The sequence below is a fragment of the Salmo trutta genome, chromosome 19 (assembly GCF_901001165.1).
Source record: "Salmo trutta chromosome 19, fSalTru1.1, whole genome shotgun sequence".
Taxonomy (NCBI): Eukaryota; Metazoa; Chordata; class Actinopteri; order Salmoniformes; family Salmonidae; genus Salmo; species Salmo trutta.
The window spans coordinates 55,073,425-55,096,449 of NC_042975.1; the positions used below are offsets into that span (position 1 = coordinate 55,073,425).

General features: G+C 43.9%; 1 protein-coding gene across 4 annotated transcripts in view; it reads right to left on the reverse strand.

Moving 5' to 3' along the window:
• Positions 1–1,340: 1,340 nt before the first annotated feature.
• stim1b (stromal interaction molecule 1b) overlaps positions 1,341–23,025 on the reverse strand; it is a 103,985-nt gene continuing 82,300 nt past the window's right edge. For 3 of the 4 annotated variants that reach the window (XM_029701785.1, XM_029701782.1, XM_029701783.1), the window contains 6 exons: positions 19,830–19,997; positions 13,529–13,629; positions 8,953–9,188; positions 8,481–8,567; positions 4,206–4,269; positions 1,341–2,006 (listed from right to left, as the gene is read on the reverse strand). In XM_029701785.1, the coding sequence (XP_029557645.1) occupies positions 1,586–2,006; positions 4,206–4,269; positions 8,481–8,567; positions 8,953–9,188; positions 13,529–13,629; positions 19,830–19,997 (1,077 nt within the window). In that variant the 3' untranslated portion in view covers positions 1,341–1,585. The remainder of the gene's footprint in view (positions 2,007–4,205; positions 4,270–8,480; positions 8,568–8,952; positions 9,189–13,528; positions 13,630–19,829; positions 19,998–23,025) is intronic. The other variant, XM_029701784.1, reaches the window with a different exon arrangement.

The window sequence follows — 23,025 nt, forward strand, 5'->3', positions numbered from 1 at the left end:
CACAAAGACACGGCGGTTGGAACCAAAAATCATCAGACCAAAGGACAGATTTACACCGGTCTAATGTCCATTGCTCGTGTTTCTTGGCCCAAGCAAGTTTCTTCTTATTGGTGTCCTTTAGTAGTGGTTTCTTTGCAGCAAATCGACCATGAAGGCCTGATTCACGCAGTCTCCTCTGAACAGTTGATGTTGAGATGTGTCTGTTACTTGAACTCTGTGAAGCATTTATTTGGGCTGCAATCTAAGGTGCAGTTAAATCTAATGAATTTATCCTCTGCAGCAGAGGTAACTCTGGGTCTTCCTTTCCTGTGGCGGTCCTCATGAGAGCCAGTTCCATCATAGCACTAGATGGTTTTTGCGACTGTACTTGAGGAAATGTTCAAAGTTCTTGACATTTTCCGGATTGACTGACCTTCATGTTTTAAAGTTATGATGGACTGTCATTTCTCTTTGCTTATTGGAGCTGTTCTTGCGATAATCTGGACTTGGTCTTTTACCAGATAGAGCTATCTTCTGTATACCACCCTTACCTTGTCACAACACAACTGATTGGCTCAAACAAATTAAGACGGAAAGAAATTCCACAAATGAACTTTTAACAAGGCACACCTGTTAATTGAAAGGCATTCCAGGTGACTACCTCATGAAGCTGGTTGAGAGAATCCTAATGTGTGCAAAGCTGTCATCAAGGCAAAGGGTGGCTACGTAGAAGAATCTCAAATATAAAATATATTTAGAATTGTTTAACACTTTTTTGGTGTTATTTCATAGGTTTCTTCATTATTATTCTACAATGTAGAAAACAGTAAAATAAAGAAAAAGCCTTGAATGAGTAGGTGTATCCAAACTTTTGACTGGAATCAACTCCATTCAAATATATAAATATTGAACATATGTGGGTCTATCTGTACCCACAGCCTCCGGAAAAGTAAATTACTTAGTACCAAACCCCCTTCAAAACATAAACTAAAAAAACACTTAAGTACCCTTGAAATTAGAAATTACAAAAATAATATCAAATAAAACCTTGCTGGCCTGTATGGTCACAAACAACTTTATAAATAATATCTTTAATTATTGCTGCATTCGCATTTAAAGCTTAAAACATTTCTTCAAGGCTTGGCCTACTCTGTTTTTAAGCTACAGCGGTAATGCTGTATAAAAAGCAAATAACTATTAGAAAAGAGTGGGAGTCTGTCTGTCTATTTGAACTGGTATGTCCAGAGAGAGACACCTCCGATAAGGCATTAGACAAGAATCGCATCCATGTAAATGCCATTTAACTAGGTCTTCTTTAGTCCATGTAACTTATTTATTTTTTCTTTAGTCTATGTAACTTATTTTTTTGTTTTTAGTCAATGTAACTTATTTATTTTTCTTTAATTCATGTAATTTATTTATATGTCTTTAGACCATGTCACTTATTTATTCTTATTCCACGGCCATGTTCTAATATTCATACTAGTTGTAGACCCCTTCGAATGCATGCCCAATACACTGGTTTATTCTAAGTGGTATGCTAGCCTATAGTGTGAACAACGGGAATGTAGCTCTTCCTCTGTGGTGCCTCCCTGTGATTTTACGTCTACTTCCTCTTCTTGAAGATCTTGAAGGTGTGTTTCTTGCGCCCGTTGCCCGAGTCGATCTCTTCGCCCGTGAAACAGCTGTCCTCTTCCAGGGGACTCTTCTTGGCCTGCATGTGGGGGACACGGCTGTCCCCCTTCCCCGACCGCACATCAGGGTCAAAGGAGGCGGGGCATAGGGAGTGTGTGGAGTAAGCAGGGGCGAGGGCGGGACTTCCCCCGCCGTGGAGCTCCCCGAGACTGGAGCTCTTCTCCAGGCCGTATGACATAATCATGGGGCTGTCAATGGGAGCCCTGCTCTCATTGGAGCTGTGGCCCTGCTGGGGGAGGGGCTTTGGTGGGAGGGGCTTAGATATGGAGGTGCGCTGTGATTCGCTCTGGGACAGGAAGAGGGAGGAGTCTGAGTCAGACCGGTTCAGATCCCTGAGGGATGGAGAGAAGAGAAAGAGAGAGAGGGAGCGACAGAGCGAGAGTAGGTGAGAGAGAGGGATAGGGAGAAAGAGAGAGGTTAGGCTGACAAGATACATAAAATAATTGTCAGCAAAAACAAGCTTATAAAAAAGCAACTATCAAAAGCTTTCTACAGCAAATTGAAATCAGATTTTTACACTAGAATCTAGATCTACAGATAAATGCAGTTAGCCGGGGGGGGCACGTACAGGATTAAGGGATGGAGAGGGGTGAGGGAGGGGGTAGGTAAAGAGAAGGGGTGAGGGATAGGGGAGGTAAAGAGAAAGGGGTGAAAGATAGGGTAGGTAAAGAGAGAGGGGTGAGGGAAAGGGGAGGTAAAGAGAGAGGGGTGAGGGAAAGGGGAGGTAAAGAGAGAGGGGTGAGGGAAAGGGGAGGTAAAGAGAAAGGGGTGAGGGATAGGGGAGGTAAAGAGAAAGGGGTAAGGGATAGGGGAGGTAAAGGGAGAGGGGTGAGGGAGGGGGTAGGTAAAGGGAGAGGGGTGAGGGAAGGGGTAGGTAAAGGGCATGGGGTGAGGGATAGGGGAGGTAAAGGGCATGGGGTGAGGGATAGGGGAGGTAAAGGGAAAGGGTGAGGGATAGGGGAGGTAAAGGGAAAGGGTGAGGGATAGGGGAGGTAAAGGGTGAGGGAAAGGGGAGGTAAAGAGAAAGGTGTGAGAGATAGGGGAGGTAAAGGGAGAGGGGTGAGGGAGGGGGTAGGTAAAGGGCAAGGGGTGAGGGATTGGGGAGGTAAAAGGGAGAGGGGTGAGGGATAGGGGAGGTAAAGGGAAAGGATGAGGGATAGGGGAGGTAAATAGAGGGGGGTGAGGGATAGGGGAGGTAAAGGGAGAGGGGTGAGGGATAGGGGAGGTAAAGGGAGAGGGGTGAGGGATAGGGGAGGTAAAGGGAGAGGGGTGAGGGATAGGGGAGGTAAAGGGAGAGGGGTGAGGGAAGGGGTAGGTAAAGGGAGAGGGGTGAGGGATAGGGGAGGTAAATAGAGGGGGGTGAGGGATAGGGGAGGTAAAAGGGAGAGGGGTGAGGGAGGGGGTAAGTAAAGGGAGAGTGGTGAGGGAAGGGGTAGGTAAAGGGCAAGGGGTGAGAGATAGGGGAGGTAAAAAGGGCAAGGGGTGAGGGAAAGGGGAGGTAAAGGGAAAGGGGTGAGGGAGGGGGGAGGTAAAGGGAGAGGGGTGAGGGATAGGGGAGGTAAAGGGAGAGGGGTGAGGGATAGGGGTGGTAAAGGGAGAGGGGTGAGGGATAAGGGAGGTAAAGGGAGAGGGGTGAGGGAAGGGGTAGGTAAAGGGAGAGGGGTGAGGGATAGGGGAGGTAAAGAGAGGGGGGCAAGGTAAGAAATGGAGAGGGGAGAATAAAGAGAAGGGAAGAAGATGGATGGAGGGCTAGAAGATGAACAAATGAAGTGTGAGACTATACTAGTCCCATGTGGCTCAGTTGGTAGGGCATGGGGGACCAGTATGGAAAATAAGTATTAAAATGTATGCACTCACTACTGGATGTCGGTCTTGGATAGGAGTGTCTGCTAAATGACTAACATGTAAAAATATAATGAGCAACTACAGATTAAACATCTCATAAGAGAGACATATATGAGAAACATGCATGGGTCAAGCTGGGCCAGCTCATCCAAGTCCCAAGTCATGCTGAGCGTGTGTGTGTGTGTACCTAAAGCTGCAGGAGTCTAAGCGTTGGGATCTGGCTGTGAGTGTGTGTGTGTGTGTACCCAAAGCTGCAGGAGTCTAAGCGTTGGGATCTGGCTGTGAGTGAGTGTGTGTGTACCCAAAGCTGCAGGAGTCTAAGCGTTGGGATCTGGCTGTGAATGTGTGTGTGTGTACATAAAGCTGCCAGAGCGTTGTGGACTGGCTGTAGCGCCCCCTGTGGGTGGGAGATCAGACAAAGCCTCCAGAGACTGGAAATGGGAGGAGTGGAAAAACAAGTGCCTTCAGAGGACGGACGGATGGATGGACGGGGAGGGGGGGGGGGGGGGACAGCGAGTGGGGAGGGATGGGAGAGGGAGGAAGAGAGAGAAGGCATAGGAAGGAACTCCAGCTGGCCAATGGAGTGGCTGCGAAACTGGTGAGCGTGGGGCTGGGGTGGGCAGGAAGATTATAGACCACATCCCTTGCCCTGAGGACCTCCGGGTGAGCCCAGCCCCTCTACCAACCTCTGAAAGCCCAGGGCCAGTGAGGGGTCTCCCGGGCGCTGTCGCAGGGGCATCAGGTTCGGAGCTAAAGGAAGAAAGGAACACAAAAGCGTTATACACTGTATACTGCAGACACACATGGACACTCATCACAATGACACACAAATACAGTATAATCCTCCACAGAGAGGAATGTGATATAAGGGTATATCTGTACTGATAAAGCCTGGGAGTGTTTAGGCATAATGAAGCTGAGATTGGAGGTGGGAGTATGCAGAGCCAGACTCAACTGCACTGTTGGAAAAATACTAAAGTCCTTAGCACACAGAGTCCCATGTATGTTTGCAGTAAAGTTTGCAGTATTATTATTTTTTAAAACATAATATTTTATTTTTTGTATTTTTTTTCACTCCAAATACAGCCATATACATAAGAACAAAAACATACAGACGCACACAAACGACTACATCTCAACTGTCCAGACACGCATGCTCACACCCCCATCCCTAGTGCCCCCATTATTGTTTGCCACTTGGCCTTAAATTGTACCAATTAGTTGTTCTCGGTCACCCATGCTATTTCAATATTTAAATAATAAATTATAACCTTTTTCCAATGTGTTAATGATGGCGGATTGTTTGATTTCCATGCTTTAGTATAAGTTTTTTCAAGATGAGCGATGAAAATAGAATCGTACAGCCCATTGGGTATCTCACTGCACCCTCAAATGCCATGTCTTGAAATATGCAGACAGACGGAATAAAACTACATTTACATTGTAATAGTAATACTTCTGACAGCCAGCTTTCTAGCTCCGCCCATCGTTTTTGGACTTCATAGCGTTCCAAGAAAGCATGGATTACTGAGTCAATCTTAGTTTTACACTTAAAACATGACTGTGTCATTCTGCTGTAGAATTCATGAATTTTGTCTCTTGAATAATACATTTTATACATTTGTTTATACTGGATTAAGCGTACCTTTTCGTTACTGGTAATTTTGTTAGTTATGCTCCAACTTTCCCTCCATCTTGTGCCAACAGTTCCTTTTAACTATTTTTATTCTTGAATTTTTTTTTTAGGGGTAGGTCAGCTATAATATTGCAGATCAGATTGTAGCTTACATCAATGTTATTGTCTGCATAATTTCCAATTTCCCATATATTTTTTTGTAAATACAGTATATATATATATATATATATATATATAAAAATATTCAAAAAAATAAATTTTCCTTATTATTTCCCCCTAACCCTACCACCCCTCTCCTGTTTGGACTAAACTAATGGACAACAACACTTAGGCTTCTACTTCCAACTTATACATACTACACTGCTCAAAAAAATAAAGGGAACACTAAAATAACACATCCTCGATCTGAATGAATGAAATAATCTTCTTAAATACTTATTTCTTTACATAGTTGAATGAGCTGACAACAAAATCACACAAAAATAATCAATGGAAATCCAATTTATCAACCCATGGAGGTCTGGATTTGGAGTCACACTCAAAATTAAAGTGGAAAACCACACTACAGGCTGATCCAACTTTGATGTAATGTCGTTAAAACAAGTCAAAATGAAGCTCGGTAGTGTGTGTGGCCTCCATGTGCCTGTATGACCTCCCTACAACGCCTGGGCATGCTCCTGATGAGGTGGCGGATGGTCTCCTGAGGGATCTCCTCCCAGACCTGGACTAAAGCATCCTCCAACTCCTGGACAGTCTGTGGTGCAACGTGGCGTTGGTGGATGGAGCGAGACATGATGTCCCAGATGTGCTCAATTGGATTCAGGTCTGGGGAACGGTCAGTCCATAGCATCAATGCCTTCCTCTTGCAGGAACTGCTGACACACTCTCATCTTGGTACCTAATGGCAGTCAGGCTACCTCTGGCGAGCACATGGAGGGCTGTGCGGCCCCCCAAAGAAATGCCACCCCACACCATGACTGACCCACCGCCAAACCAGTCATGCTGGAGGATGTTGCAGGCAGCAGAACGTTCTCCACGGCGTCTCCAGACTCTGTCACGTCTGTCACATGTGCTCAGTGTGATCCTGCTTTCATCTGTGAAGAGCACAGGGCGCCAGTGGCGAATTTGCCAATCTTGGTGTTCTCTGGCAAATGCCAAACGTCCTGCACGGTGTTGGGCTGTAAGCACAACCCCCACCTGTGGACGTCGGGCCCTCATACCACCCTCATGGAGTCTGTTTCTGACCGTTTGAGCAGACCCATGCACATTTGTGGCCTGCTGGAGGTCATTTTGCAGGGCTCTGGCAGTGCTCCTCCTGCTCCTCCTTGCACAAAGGCGGAGGTAATGGTCCTGCTGCTGGGTTGTTGCCCTCCTACGGCCTCCTCCACGTCTCCTGATGTACTGGCCTGTCTCCAGTGCAGCTCATGCTCTGGACACTACGCTGACAGACACAGCAAACCTTGCCACAGCTCGCATTGATGTGCCATCCTGGATGAGCTGCACTACCTGAGCAACTTGTGTGGGTTGTAGACTCCGTCTCATGCTACCACTAGAGTGAAAGCACCGCCAGCATTCAAAAGTGACCAAAACATCAGCCAGGAAGCATAGGAACTGAGAAGTGGTCTGTGGTCACCACCTGCACAACCACTCCTTTATTGGGGGTGTCTTGCTAATTGCCTATAATTTCCACCTGTTGTCTATTCCATTTGCACAACAGCATGTGAAATTTATTGTCAGTCAGTGTTGCTTTCTAAGTGGACAGTTTGATTTCACAGAAGTGTGATTGACGGAGTTACATTGTGTTGTTTAAGTGTTCCTTTTATTTTTGTGAGCAGTGTATATATATTTTACGGACACAATGTATTTTACAATAGTCATCTTCTGTTTGTTTTTAATCCCATCCTTCAGCTACCCTCAACCCCCCTTCCATCAATCTCAGAAGACCATCTAGTTGGATTTCTATTTGCCATATATTTTTAACTGTGCTGTTTCATAAATGTTCTGAACCTATATACATTTTACGGACACAGTATATTTTACATTAATTATCTTGTTGTTTTTAGTCACACCATTCAGTTCCTTTTAAGTCTTGGTTCCAATAGTGTCTATTCTTTTAAAAAATATTATTAATATAATGCAGCAATGAAAGTTATTTTGAAAGAATTTTAAAATGGGCAGTCTGTAGAATGAGAGTTTCGGCACAGATACTGTGTATACACTGTGTACAAAACATTCGGAACACCTGCTCTTTCCATGACACTTACTGACCAGGTGAATCCAGGTGAAAGCTATGATCCTTTTTGATGTCACTTGTTAAATCCCCTTCAATCGGTGTAGATGAAGGGGAGGAGACAGGTTGAAATATGTTTTTTTAAACCTTGAGACAATTGAGACGTGGAATGCTTGTGTGCCATTCAGAGGGTGAATGGGCAAGACAATATTTAAGTGCCTTTGAATGGGGCATGGTAGTAAGTGCCAGTCGCACCGGTTTGAGTATGTCAAAAACTGCAACGCTGCAGCATTTTTCAGGCTCAACAATTTCCTGTGTGCGTTGGAATGGTCCACCACCCAAAGGGCATCCAGCCAACTTGACACAACTGTGGGAAGCATTGGAGTCAACATGGACCAGCATCCCTGTGGAACGCTTTCGACACCCTGTAGAGTTCAAGCGCCGACGAACTGAGACTGTTCTGATGGCAAACTCAATATTAGTAAGGTGTTCCTACTGTTTTGTACACTCAGTGTATATAGGAAGTGACAGACATGCTAGAAATCATATTTTATCAGGCTTTTTTATGTTCTAGAAAATAAAGTGTTCTGACTGAAAACCAATGTGAAAATATCCTGGTGTACCAGCCAGAAGATGTGGAGGGACAGAAAAACTGTAGACCTGCAAGTGGAGGTTAGTCAGCAACAGAGGGAGGACAGGAGAGGAGGATAAATAATAAGCACCCCTTTCTGAAGGAAGAGTGAAAAAGGAGTAAGAGTCTTCCAGTTGGACAGAATGTCTGATTTGTAGAGAGATAGGGGGAGAGAGAAGGAGAGAGAAGGAGAGAGAGGGCATGTGATGAGTGGATATAAAGTGGCAAATTCTTGTCTCTTCTCCACAAGATAAGATCAACCCCCCCATCTCCCCGCCTCTCCCCGTCCGGCTCAACCCCACTGCTCCTGAGAGACAGTGGACCATTCCACAGGTAGTGGAGCAGAAGGGGTAGTCTGTCTATGTGGGAGAATCCACAGAGGAAAGAGAAAAGGGGGGTTGGAAGGGTACATTAGTATTGCTTGGTTAGGATTGGCAAAGAGAGTAAAGGAGGGTGGGCCCAACCAGAATACTTCCATGGGGATTGGCTGTCGGAGATGCCGCTCATTGGCCAGAGGTCACTCACTCGCCGGTCCATCTGCCAGGCCGCGTCTGAGGATAGCCAATCACGGGACAGATGATGAATGTGAGGAAACCAACCAATCAGGACAGAATATGAAGAGATCATCCAGTAAGGAGACAGAGTTGTGAGAAGATAGGATACCATTGACCTGGCACAGCAAATCACCAGTACAAATCACTTGTTCAGGAAGAGGTGTTTGATACAATCAACCCTGTGCACATACAGGACAGGACAGGAGAGTGGTTAAATTGCACTTTGACAGTTTAGCATTTTGCAGTTAAGGTTAGGATTGAGTGAAGGGAAACTGATCCTCAAGCTGTACCACAGGGACACTTCATCCCGGAGCCACTAATACTCTATATAACACAGAGTGATGCGTCGGTGGGCGGAGAAGTGCAAAGTGATGACACGTACAGCGCAGCGTCCCTGGGGACATCATATCCTCGTCCATGTCGTCTAAATCGTCTGATAGGATTAGGTGCTGCGGGGTGGGCGGGTGCAGGCCCAGGAAGGCGGGGTCTAGGTTGAGGGCAGCGGCCAGGGCGGGCAGACCGGGGTTATTGACCAATGGTAAGCCTGTAAGAGACTCCAACTGCTGCCAGCGGTGAAGCTTCTCCCTCAGGGCAGCCGTCACCTCACCTAGAGCCTGCCTAGAGAGGGGGGGTGACAGACAAGAGGAGAGAGAAAAGGGGGAGAGAGAAAAATGGAATGAGCCTCAAGGACTTGTGAGGTGTGTAACCCAACAAGGTAAAGTCACTTGGTCTGTTGGCTGAGCAATTTAAAGTCATTTGGCTGAACAATGTAAAGTCATCATGCTGAAAAACGTAACATCAGTTGGCAGAACACAGTCAAGTCAATTGGCTGAAAAAGGTGAAGTCAGTTTGTAAAGTCAGTTGGCTGAACAATGTAAAGTCAGTTAGCTGAACAATGTAAAGTCTTTTGGCTGAGCAATTTAAAGTCTGTTGGCTGAGCAATTTAAAGTCAGTTGGCTGAGCAATTTAAAGTCAGTTGGCTGAACAATGTATAGTCATCTTGCTGAAAAACGTAACGTCAGTTGGCAGAACACAGTCAAGTCAGCTGAAAAAGGTGAAGTCAGTTTGTACAGTCAGTTGGATTAACAATGTAACGTTGGTTGGCTGAACAATGTAAAGTCGGTTGGCTGTGAAAGATGAAGTCAGTTTGAAAAGTCGGTTGGCTGAACAAGGTAAAGTCGGTTGGCTGAACAAGGTAAAGTCGGTTGGCTGAACAATGTAAAGTCGGTTGGCTGAACAATGTAAAGTCGTGTTGGCTGAACATTGTAAAGTCAGTTGGCTGAACAATGTATAGTCATCTTGCTGAAAAATGTAACGTGAGTTGGCTGGACAAGGTCAAGTTTGTTTGCTAAGCAATTTAAAAGTCAGTTGGCTGAACAATGTAAATTAATCTTGCTGAAAAACGTAATGCCAGTTGGCAGAACATAGTCAAGTCAGTTGGCTGAAAAAGGTGAAGTCTGTTCATCCAACTGACTTTACAAACTATGCAAAGTCGGTTGGCTGTGAAAGGTGAAGTCAGTTTGTAAAGTCAGTTGGCTGAACAATGTAAGGTCGGTTGGCTGAACAATGTAAGGTCGGTTGGCTGAACAATGTAAGGTCGGTTGGCTGAACAATGTAAGGTCGGTTGGCTGAACAATGTAAGGTCGGTTGGCTGAACAATGTAAGGTCGGTTGGCTGAACAATGTAAGGTCGGTTGGCTGAACAATGTAAGGTCGGTTAGCTGAACAATGTCAGGTCGGTTAGCTGAACATAGTCAAGTCTGCTGCTGGACAAGGTAAAGTCTGTTGGCTAAGCTATTTAAAGTCAGTTGGCTGAACAATGTAAAGTCATCTTGCCGAAAAACGTAATGCCAGTTGGCAGAACATAGTCAAATCAGTTGGCTGAAAAAGGTGAAGTCAGTTTGTAAAGTCAGTTGGATGAACAATGTAAAGTCGGTTGGCTGAAAAAGGTGAAGTCAGTTTGTAAAGTCAGTTGGATGAACAATGTAAAGTCAGTTGGCTGTGAAAGGTGAAGTCAGTTTGTAAAGTCAGTTGGCTGAGCAATGTAAGGTCGGTTGGCTGAACAATGTAAGGTCGGTTGGCTGAACAATGTCAAGTCGGTTGGCTGAACAATGTCAAGTCAGTTGGCTGAACAATGTCAAGTCAGTTGGCTGAACAATGTCAAGTCAGTTGGCTGAACAATGGCAAGTCAGTTGGCTGAGAAAGGTGAAGTTCGTTTGTAAAGTCGGTTTGCTGAACAATGTCAAGTCGGTTGGTTGAACAATGTCAAGTCGGTTGGCTGAACAATTTATAGTCATCTTGCTGAAAAACGTAACGTTAGTTGGCTGAACAATGTAAAGTTGGTTGGCTGAAAAAAGTGAAATCAGTTGGTAAAGTCAGTTGTCTGAACAATGTAAAGTCAGTTGGCTGAACAATGTATAGTCATCTTGCTGAAAAACGTAACGTTAGTTGGCAGAACACAGTCAAGTCAGTTGGCTGTGAAAGGTGAAGTTAGTTTGCTGAACAATATAAAGTCGGTTGGCTGAACAATGTCAAGTCGGTTGGCTGAACAATGTAAGGTCAGCTGGCGGAGAAAGGTGAAGTCAGTTGGCTGAACGATGTAAAGTCATTTTGCTGAAAAATGTAACATCAGTTGGCAGAACACAGTCAAGTCAGTTGGCTGTGAAAGATGAAGTCAGTTTGTAAAGTCGGTTGACTGAACAATGTCAAGTCGGTTGGCTGAACAATGTCAAGTCGGTTGGCTGAACAATGTCAAGTCGGTTGGCTGAACAAGGTAAAGCTGAGCAATTTAAAGTCAGTTGGCTGAACAAAGTAAAGTAATCTTGCTGAAAAACGTGACGTCACTTGGCAGAACAAAGTCAAGTCAGTTGGCTGAGAAAGGTGAAGTCAGTTTGTAAAGTCAGTTGGCAGAACATTGTAAAGCTGAGCAATTTAAAGTCAGTTGGATGAACAAAGTAAAGTAATCTTGCTGAAAAAATTGACGTCAGTTGGCTGAACAATGTAAAGTTGGTTGGCTGAAAAAAGTGAAATCAGTTTGTAAAGTCAGTTGTCTGAACAATGTAAAGTCAGTTGTCTGAAGAAAGTAAAGTCACTTAGCTGAGCAATTTAAAGTCAGTTGGATGAACAAAGTAAAGTAATCTTGCTGAAAAATGTGACGTCAGTTGGCTGAACAATGTAAAGTTGGTTGGCTGAAAAAAGTGAAATCAGTTTGTAAAGTCAGTTGTCTGAACAATGTAAAGTCAGTTGGCTGAACAATGTAAAGTCAGTTGGCTGAACAATGTATAGTCATCTTGCTGAAAAACGTAACGTTAGTTGGCAGAACACAGTCAAGTCAGTTGGCTGTGAAAGGTGAAGTTAGTTTGCTGAACAATATAAAGTCGGTTGGCTGAACAATGTCAAGTCGGTTGGCTGAACAATGTAAGGTCAGCTGGCGGAGAAAGGTGAAGTCAGTTGGCTGAACGATGTAAAGTCATTTTGCTGAAAAATGTAACATCAGTTGGCAGAACACAGTCAAGTCAGTTGGCTGTGAAAGATGAAGTCAGTTTGTAAAGTCGGTTGACTGAACAATGTCAAGTCGGTTGGCTGAACAATGTCAAGTCGGTTGGCTGAACAATGTCAAGTCGGTTGGCTGAACAAGGTAAAGCTGAGCAATTTAAAGTCAGTTGGCTGAACAAAGTAAAGTAATCTTGCTGAAAAACGTGACGTCACTTGGCAGAACAAAGTCAAGTCAGTTGGCTGAGAAAGGTGAAGTCAGTTTGTAAAGTCAGTTGGCAGAACATTGTAAAGCTGAGCAATTTAAAGTCAGTTGGATGAACAAAGTAAAGTAATCTTGCTGAAAAAATTGACGTCAGTTGGCTGAACAATGTAAAGTTGGTTGGCTGAAAAAAGTGAAATCAGTTTGTAAAGTCAGTTGTCTGAACAATGTAAAGTCAGTTGTCTGAAGAAAGTAAAGTCACTTAGCTGAGCAATTTAAAGTCAGTTGGATGAACAAAGTAAAGTAATCTTGCTGAAAAATGTGACGTCAGTTGGCTGAACAATGTAAAGTTGGTTGGCTGAAAAAAGTGAAATCAGTTTGTAAAGTCAGTTGTCTGAACAATGTAAAGTCAGTTGGCTGAACAATGTAAAGTCAGTTGGCTGAACAATGTATAGTCATCTTGCTGAAAAACGTAACGTTAGTTGGCAGAACACAGTCAAGTCAGTTGGCTGTGAAAGGTGAAGTTAGTTTGTAAAGTCAGTTGGCTGAACAATGTCAAGTCGGTTGGCTGAACAATGTCAAGTCGGTTGGCTGAACAATGTCAAGTCGGTTGGCTGAACAATGTCAAGTCGGTTGGCTGAACAATGTCAAGTCGGTTGGCTGAACAATGTCAAGTCGGTTGGCTGAACAATGTAAAGTCGGTTGGCAGAACAATGTAAAGTCGGTTGGCAGAACAAAGTAAAGTCAGTTGGCTGAGAAAGGTGAAGTCGGTTTGTAAAATCAGTTGGCTGAACCATGTAAAGTCATTTTCGCTGAACCATGTAAAGTCATTTGGCTGAACAATGTAATGTCAGTTGGCTGAACAATGTAATGTCAGTTGGCTGAACAATGTAAAGTCAGTTGGCTGAACAATGTAGTCAGTTGGCTGAACAATGTAAAGTCAGTTGGCTGAACAATGTAAAGTCAGTTGGCTGAACAATGTAAAGTCAGTTGGCTGTGAAAGGTGAAGTCAGTTTGCAAAGTCAGTAGCTGAACAAGGTCGGTTGGCTGAACAATGTAAAGTTGGTTGACTGAGAAAGGTGAAGTCAGTTTGTAGACAGTTGTCTGAAAAATGTAAAGTCGGTTGGCTGAAAAACGTGAAGTCAGTTTGTAAAGTCAGTTGGCTGAACAATGTAAAGTCGATTGGCTGAACAAGGTAAAGTCGGTTGGCTGAACAAGGTAAAGTCGGTTGGCTGAACAAGGTAAAGTCGGTTGGCTGAACTTACTTTGCAGTCAGGATCTTGTGATCAACGTCGTCCAGGGAGGAGCTATGAGCCACATGGAACGTCCCAAACAGGGTGCTCCTCTTCTTCTTGATCTTGTCAGCCTATATCATCATTTTTTAGTCATTTAGCAGACGCTCTTATCCATCATCATCATCAGCACCATCATAATTCACAAAACCATCATCATCAACTTTCTCACCAGGTTCATGTGTGTGTGTGTGTGTGTGTGTGTGTGTGTGTGTGTGAGCGTGTGTGAGTGTGTGTTTCTGTGTAACTAAATGACTATCGCCCCGTAGCACTCACTTCTGTCATCATGAAGTGCTTTGAGAGGCTAGTTAAGGATCATATCACCTCTACCTTACCTGACACCCTAGACCCACTTCAATTTGCTTACTGCCCAAATAGATCCACAGACGAAGCAATCGCCATCCCACTGCACACTGCCCTATCCCATCTGGACAGGAGGAATACCTATGTAAGAATGCTGTTAATTGACTATAGCTCAGCATTCAACACCATAGTACCCTCCAAGCTCATCATTATGCTCGGGGCCCTGGGTCTGAACCCCGCCCTGTGCAACTGTGTCCTGGACATCCTTACGGGCCGTCAACAAAACAAAGAAGCTGATCGTGGACTTCAGGAAACAGCAGAGGGAGCATGCCCCTATCCAGATTGACAGGACTGCAGTGGAGAAGGTGGAAAGCTTCAAGTTCCTTGGCGAACATATCACTGACGATCTGAAATGGTCCACCCATACAGACAGTGTGGTGAAGAGGCTGAAGAAATTTGGCTTGGCCCCAAAAAACCCTCACAAAATTTTACAGATGCACAATTGAGAGCATCCTGTCGGGCTGTATCCCCGCCTGGTACAGCAACTGCACCACCCACAAACGCAGGGCTCTCCAGAGGGTGATGCAGTCTGCCCAATGCATCACCGTGGGCAAACTACCTGCCCAAACTACCTGCCCTCCAGGATACCTACAGCACCCAAAAAGATCATCTAGGACATCAACCACCTGAGCCACGGCCTGTTCACCCCGCTATCATCCAGAAGGTGAGGTCAGTGCATGTGCATCAAAACTGGGATCGAGAGACTGAAAAACAGCTTCTACCTCAAGGCCATCAGACTGCTAAATAGCCATCACTAGCCGGCTTCCACACAGATATGCAACCCTGCACATTAGAGGCTGCTGCCCTATATACATAGACTTGAATTCACTGGCCACTCTAAATCAAATCAAACTTTGTCACATGTGCCGAATACAACAAGTGTAGATTTTACTTTGAAATGCTTACTTACAAGCCCTTAACCAACAGTGTAGTTCAAGAAGAAGAAAGTATTTACAAAGTATACTAAAATAAAACATTTGAATAAAAGTAACACAATAAGAATAACAATAAAGAGGCTATATACAGGAGTCAGTGTGCGGGGGTACAGGCTAGTTGATGTAATCTGTACATGTAGGTGGGGGCGAAGTGTCCACACATAGGTAACAAACAAACAGCGAGTGTACAAAAGGGAGGGGGGGTCAATGTATTTTATTTTTTTTACATTTTATGAATTGTTCAGCAGTCTTATGGCTTGGGAGTAGAAGCTGTTGAGGAGCCTTTTGGTCCTAGACTTGGCGCTCCGCTTGCCATGTGGTAGCAGAGAAAACAGTCTATAATTTGGGTGACTGGAGTCTCTGACAATTTTATGGGCTTTCCTCTGACACCGCCTATTATATCGGTCCTGGATGGCTGCAAGCTTGGCTCCAGTGATGCACTGGGCCGTTCGCACTACCCTCTGTAGCTCCTTACGGTCAGATGCCGAGCAGTTGCCATACCTGGCGGTGATGCAACCGGTCAGGATGCTCTTGATTGTGCAGCGAAAGAACCTTTTGAGGATCTGAGGACCCATGCCAAATCTTTTCAGTCTCCTGAGCGGGAATAGGTTTTGTCATGACCTCTTCACGACTGTCTTGGTGTGGTTGGACCATGATAGTTCGAAACTCTCGACCCACTCCACTACAGCCCTGTCGATGTTAATGGGAGCCTGTTCGGCCCGCCTTTTCCTGTAGGCCACGATCAGCTCCTTTGTCTTGCTCTCATTGAGAGAGAGGTTGTTGTCCTGGCACCACACTGCCAGTTCTCTGACCTCCTCCCTATAGGCCATCTCATCGTTGTTGGTGATCAGGCCTACCACTGTTGTGTCATCAGCAAACTTAATGATGTTGTTGGAGTCGTGTTTGGCCATGCAGTCGTAGGTGAACAGGGAATACAGGAGGGGACTAAGTACATACCCCTGAGGGGCCCCAGTGTTAAGGATCAGCGTGGCAGACGTCTTGTTGCCTACTCTTACCACCTGGGGATTGCCCGTCAGGAAGTCCAGGATCCAGTTACAGAGGGAGGTGTTTAGTCCCAGAGTCCTTAGCTTAGTGATGAGATTTGTGGGCATTATGGTGTTGAACACTGAGCTTTAGTCAATTAACAACATTCTCACATAGGTGTTTCTTTTGTCCAGGTGAGAAAGGGGAGTAAGGAGTGCGATTGAGATTGCGTCATCTGTGGATCTGTTGGGGCGGTATTTGAATTGGAATGGGTCTAGGGTGTCTGGGAGGATGCTGTTGATGTGAGCCATGACCAGCCTTTCAAAGCAGTTCATGGCTACCAACGTGAGTGCCACAGGCGGTAATCATTTAGGCAGGTAAAATTTCGCTTCCTTGGGCACAGGGACTATGGGGGTCTGCTTGAAACATGTAGGTATGACAGACTCGGTCAGGGAGAGGTTGAAAATGTCAGTAAAGACACTTGACGGTTGGTCCGCACATGCTTTGAGTACACGTCCTGGTAATCCGTCTGGCCCAGCGGCTTTGTGAATGTTGACCTGTTTAAAGGTCTTGTTCACATCGGCTACCGAGAGCGTTACAACATAGTCATCCAGAACAGCTGGTGCTCTCATGCTTCAGTGTTGCTTACCTCGAAGCGACCATAAAATGCATTTAACTCGTCTGGTACGCTCACGTCACTGGGCAGCTCATGTCTGGGTTTCCCTTTGTAGTCTGTAATAGTTTTCAAGCCCTGCCACATCCGACAGGCGTCAGAGCCGGTGTAGTAGGATTCAATCCTAATCCTGTATTGCCGCTTTGTTTGTTTGAAGGTTCGTCTGAGGGCATAGCAGGATTTCTTATGAGCGCCCAGATTAGTGTCCGGCTCCTTGAAAGCGATAGCTCTAGCCTTTAGCTCGATGCGGATGTTGCCTGTAATCCATGGCTTCTGGTTGGGATATGTACGTACAGTCACTGTGGGGACGACGTCAACGATGCGCTTATTGATGAAGCCGATGACTGATGTGGTGTATTCCTCAATGCCATTGGATGAATCCCGGAACATACAGTGAGGGAGAAAAGTATTTGATCCCCTGCTGATTTTGTACGTTTACCCACTGACAAAGAAATGATCAGTCTATAATTTTAATGGTAGGTTTATTTGAACATTGAGAGACAGAATAACAACAAAAACATCCAGAAAAGCGCATGTCAAAAATGTTATAAATTGATTTGCATTTTAATGAGGGAAATCATCTGACCACTTCTGTATTAAGAGAGTCACTGGTACTTCCTGCTTTAGTTTTTGCTTGTAAGCAGGAATCGGGAGGATAGAATTATGGTCAGATTTGCCAAATGGAGGGCGAGGGAGAGCTTTGTATGCATCTCTTTGTGTGGAGTAAAGGTGGTCTAGGATTTTTTCTTCCCTGGTTGCACATGTGACATGCTGGTAAAAATTTGGTAAAACTGATTTAAGTTTGCCTGCATTAGTCACTGGCCACTAGGAGTGCCACTTCTGGGTGAGCATTTTCTTCTTTGCTTATGGCCTTATAGAGTTGGTTGAGAGCGGTCTTAGTGCCAGCTTCGTTTTGTGGTGGTAAATAGATGGCTACAAATAATACAGATGAGAACTCTCTTGGTAGATAATGTGGTCTACAGCTTATTGTAAGGTACTCTACCTCTTCTTTAATATTAGACATCGCGCATCAGCTGTTATTGACAAAATACACACACCCCCACCCCTCGTCTTACCAGAGGTAGCGTCTCTGTTCTGCCGGTGCATGGAAAAGCCCGCTAGCTCTATATTGTCTGTATCTTCGTTCAGCCATGTCTCGGTGAAACATAAGATGTTACAGTTTTTAAAGTCCCGTTGGTAGGATATTCTTAATCTCAGGTCCTCCATTTTATTTTCCAATGATTGCACGTTAGCGAGAAGAATGGAAGGCAGTGGGAGTTTACTCGCTCGCCTCCGGATTTTGTGTGGATCTGTGCCTGTTTCAGTGAAAGCAGGATATCCTTCTTGTCAGACTCGTTAAAGGAAAAAGTTTCTTCCAGTCCGTGGTGAGAAATCGCTTTTCTGATGTCCAGAAGTTATTTTTGATGGTAAGAGACGGTAGCAGCAACATTATGTACTAGTCACTAATAATGTTTACATTCTACTTTACTCATCTCATATGTATATACTTTATTCTATCCGTATTTTAGTCAATGCCACTCCGACATTGCTCAATCTAATATTTATATATTTCATAATTCCATTCTTTTACTTTTAGATTTGTGTGTATTGTTGTGAATTGTTAGATACTACCGCACTGTTCGAGCTAGGAACACAAGCATTTCACTACACCCGCAATAATATCTGCAAAATACAGTGGCAAGAAAAAGTATGTCAACCCTTTGGAAATACCTGGATTTCTGCATAAATTGGTCATAAAATTTGATCTGATTGTCATCTAGGTCACAACAATAGACAAACACAGTTTGCTTAAACTAATAATACACAAACAATTATACATTTTCATGTCTTTATTGAACACACTGTGTAAACATTCACAGTGCAGGGTGGGGAAAGTGGATTTAATAACTGACCCTCCTTTGGCAGCAATAAACCCAAACAAATGTTTTCTGTAGTTGCGGATCAGACCTGCACAACGGTCAGGAGCAATTTTGGACCATCCCTGTTTATAAAACTGTTTCAGTTCAGCAATTTTATTGGGATGTCTGGTGTAAACTGCTCTCTTGTTGTCATGCCACAGCATCTCAAATCGGGTTGAGGTCAGGACTCTGACTGGGCCACTCCAGAAGGCGTACTTTCTTCTGTTGAAGCCATTCTGTTGTTGATTTACTTATGTGTTTTGGGTTGTTGTCCTGCTGCATCACCCACCTTCTGTTGAGCTTCAATTGGCGGACAGATAGCCTATATTCTCCTGCAAAATGTCTTGATAAACTTGGGAATTACTTTTTCTGTTGATGATAGCAAGCTGTCCAGGCCCTGAGGCAGCAAAGCAGCCCCAAACCATAATGCTCCATCCACCATACTTTACAGCTGGGATGAGGTTTTGATGTTGGTGTGCTGAGCCTTTTTTTCTCCATACATAGTGTTGTGTGTTCCTTTCAAACAACTCAAGTGTAGTTTCATCTGTCCACAGAATATTTTGCCAGTAGCGCTGTGGAACACCCAGGTGCACCTTTGCAAACTTCAGCAATGTTTTTTTGGACAGTAGTGGCTTCTTTCGTGGTGTCCTCCCATGAACACCATTCTTATTTTGTGTTTTATGTATCGTAGAGTCGTCAACAGAGATGTTAGCATGTTCCAGTTCTGTAAGTCTTTAGCTGACACTAGGATTCTTCTTAACCTCATTGAGCGTTCTGCGCTGTGCTCTTGCAGTCATCTTTGCAGGACGGCCACTCCTAGGGAGAGTAGCAACAGTGCTGAACTTTCTCCATTTATAGACAATTTGTCTTACTGTGGACTGATGAACATCAAGGCATTTAGAGATACTTTTGTAACCCTTTCCAGCTTTACGAAAGTCAACTATTCTTAATCTTAGTTCTTCTCTTTTGTTTGAGGCATGGTTCACATCAGGCAATTCTTCTTGTGAATAGCAAACTCAAATTTTGTGAGTGTTTTTTTATAGGGCAAGGCAGCTCGAACCAACATCTCCAATCTCGTCTCATTGATTCGATTCCAGGTTAGCTGACTCCTGACTCCAATTAGCCTAGGGGATCACATTCTTTTTCCAACCTACACTGTGAATGTTTCAATTGTGTTCAATATAGACAAGAAAAATACAATAATTTGTGTGTTATTAGTTTAAGCACACTATGTTTGTCTATTGTTGTGACTTAGATGAAGATCAGATAAAATTGTATGACAACTTTATGCAGAAATCCAGGTAATTCCAAAAGATTCACATACTTTTTCTTGCCACTGTATGTGTATGTGACCAAAATGTTTTGATATGATTTGATTTCTGTATGTATGTGTGTCTCACCCCCTCTTTGGCTTGAAGTAGTTGTTTCTCAGCGCTCTGTTTCTTGACGTTGTAGTACTGGACCTCTATCTCGTGGGTCAGCTGCAGCCAGGTCTTAAGGGCATCAGGGGGAGACCAGCAGGCCCGAGACTCCAGCTCCCGCTCTGCCTTCTTCAGGGCCATACGCACCTGGACACACACACACACACACGTATATACACAGGTATACGCACACAGACCTATGCACACGTGCATGCACACACAAACAAACAGATGGACACACACAGGTATACACAGACACAGACCCATGCACGCTCACAGACATACACACGAGTGTATGTTATGTGTGTGTATGTGTATGAGTGTGTGTGTAGGTGTGTGTATGCAGGTCAGTGGAGGCTGCTCAGAGGAGGAAGGGGAGGACCATCCTCAGTGAATTTGATCCTTTTTAGATAAAACTATACCAAATATATTCACGGCACCAAATAATTGATTAAAACACATTGTTTTGCAATGAAGGTCTACAGTAATCCCAACAGCACTGTGTAGGGTAGCACCATGGTGTAGCTGGAGGACAGCTAGCTTCCGTCCTACTCTGGGTACATTGACTTCAATACAAAACCTAGGAGGCTCATGGTTCTCACCTCCTTCCATAGACCTACACAGTAATTATGACAACTTCCAGAGGATGTCCTCCAACCTATCAGAGCTCTTGCAGCATGAACTGACATGTTGTCCATCCAATCAAAGTATCAGAGAATGAATCTAGTACTGAAAGCATAAGCTACAGCTAGCTAGCACTGCAGTGCATAACATGTGGTGAATAGTTGACTCAAAGAGAGAGAAATACAATAGTTGAAAAGTTTTGAACACATTCATTTCTTCAAAAATGAAGGATAAGCAAGAGAGAGAGAGAGTATACATTTTTTTAACTTACTTAGCTAGCAAATGCAGCTAGCTACATTAGCCTACTCAAACATGCTATGTTAGCTAGCTGGCTATCAAACACAACACTGGAACATTTCCAAGTCAAGGTAAGCTTTTGGTTTTACTAATTTATTGCCACCAGGGCCCGCCAGTGTAACTGCTAAACTGTTAACTGACTATACACTGTAAAGTTACTGCATGATTGTAGTGGGTTCACTAACGCGCTACTTCTATTAGCTATATTGACTATGACGTTACTTTAGCTAATATGGTGACAACGATGTAGGCTGTGTGTAGGTGTTTTCGCCTGGTCACATACAGCTGATGTGTTGTGCATTGAAGTACACAAATGAAGGGAAAAGGTGAGAGGAGGAGAGCGCATAGATGTGAGAAGGAATACAACGTGGCTGCTATGAAAGTGAACTGTGCTTACGCATGATCAGGGGTGTATTCATTCCACAGATTCTGTTGAAAAACGTTTCTTAAATGGAAGCAAACGGAACAAAACTGGGATAAACATAACTGCATTTGTCCAATAGAAACTTTTGTTTGCAACTGTTGTACTAACGATTACACCCTAGATCATCTAGATGCAGGCAAGAGTGTGCAAGGCAGTATTGAATGTGTCAATATCTGTCCAAGTGTCACTGTCTTTAAAAGAAAATGTATTTGCATGCCAAATAAAAAATAAAAAAATAAATAAGGTTTTAAGCATGATTTTCAAACCTTTTAAATTTAATTGAGAGAAAAATAATCTCTATTGTTCTCTATAAATGTTTAATGTTGATTGTCTGAATCTCAAAATTGATTGTATTACATTTACTTATGCAAACATTTTATTATGTTGTTAGATGTTTAAATGATCACTTTACCTATCCTTATTCTGCCAAAATAACAGGTGTTTCAGTGTCAATCGTAGAGATAAATAGGACTCTAGATGGAAATAACTCGTTTTGGTATAGACATTGTCATTGAGGGCTTTCACAATTTAAAAGTAGTCATCTGAGTGGGAATTCCTATGGGTTGGGAGTGATCAGTCAATGAATGGAGAGCATTGTCTTCTTCAAATTGGGTTGCCTATGGTTTGTAAACCAAAGACTAATGTAATATCCAGGAGCCTAGATCAAGGTTTATACCAGGACATTGGTCCAAAGATCCAGGCCCAGTGAGTTGAGACCATGACAAGTTAAAGACCACTAGATCAAGAGTCCATGGGTCCTTTCTTCAATGTTGTTTTTGTCGCACTGCTTAGCTTTATCTTGGCCAGGTCGCAGTTGTAAATGAGAACTTGTTCTCAACTGGCCTACCTGGTTAAATAAAGGTGAAATGTACTGTACTCAAGATTAAACTTGAGTACAGTACAGTATAGTACAGTTGAGCCAGTATTTATGCTGCAGTAGTTTGTGTCGGGGGGCTAGGGTCAGTCTTATATCTGGAGTATTTCTCCTGTATTTCTCCTGACATTTACTCCTGAGGTGCTGACCTGTTGCACCCTCGACAACCACTGTGATTATTATTATTTGACCCTGCTGGTCATCTATGAACATTTGAACATCCATGTTCTGTTATAATCTCCACCAGGCACAGCCAGAAGAGGACTGGCCACCCCTCATAGCTTGGTTCCTCTCTAGGTTTTTTCCTAGGTTTAGGTTCTGGCCTTTCTCGAGAGTTTTTCCTAGCCACCGTGTTTCTACACCTGCATTGCTTGCTGTTTGGGGTTTTAGGCTGGGTTTCTGTACAGCACTTTGAGATATCAGCTGATGTAAGAAGGGCTTTATAAAAACATTTGATTTGAAATTTGATTTGATTTAGAGTACAGTACAGTACAGTAGGGCAGTGGTTTAGCTAGCTAACATTGAACCTGGTTGGTTATCTACCTACAGATTCATGCAGGGTAGTAACGTCATGAGTTGGGATTATGATTCATTGTTTACCTGGGGTGCGTTCATAAATTCGCTCTGGCTATCTACTCCAATTTCAGAGCACTCTTTTCTGAGTGTGCCAGAGTGCAGAATAACTGAAGAATTTACGAACGCTCAACACCAGTTGAATATGGCTGGAATCAGTAAACGGTAGCAAAAAACACACCCCATAGCTAGCTAGATGCCTACATGCCTTAACAAAATATTCCATTATGCAAGTAACCATTTCAAAAGAATGTTACTGCGACAACTGTTGATAGACGTAGCTGGTACTTTGGCACTCTCGTCTGAGTGTGCCAGAGCGCAAAATAACTGACGAATTTACAAACGCTCAACACCCGTTGAATATGGCTGGTGTCAGTAAACGT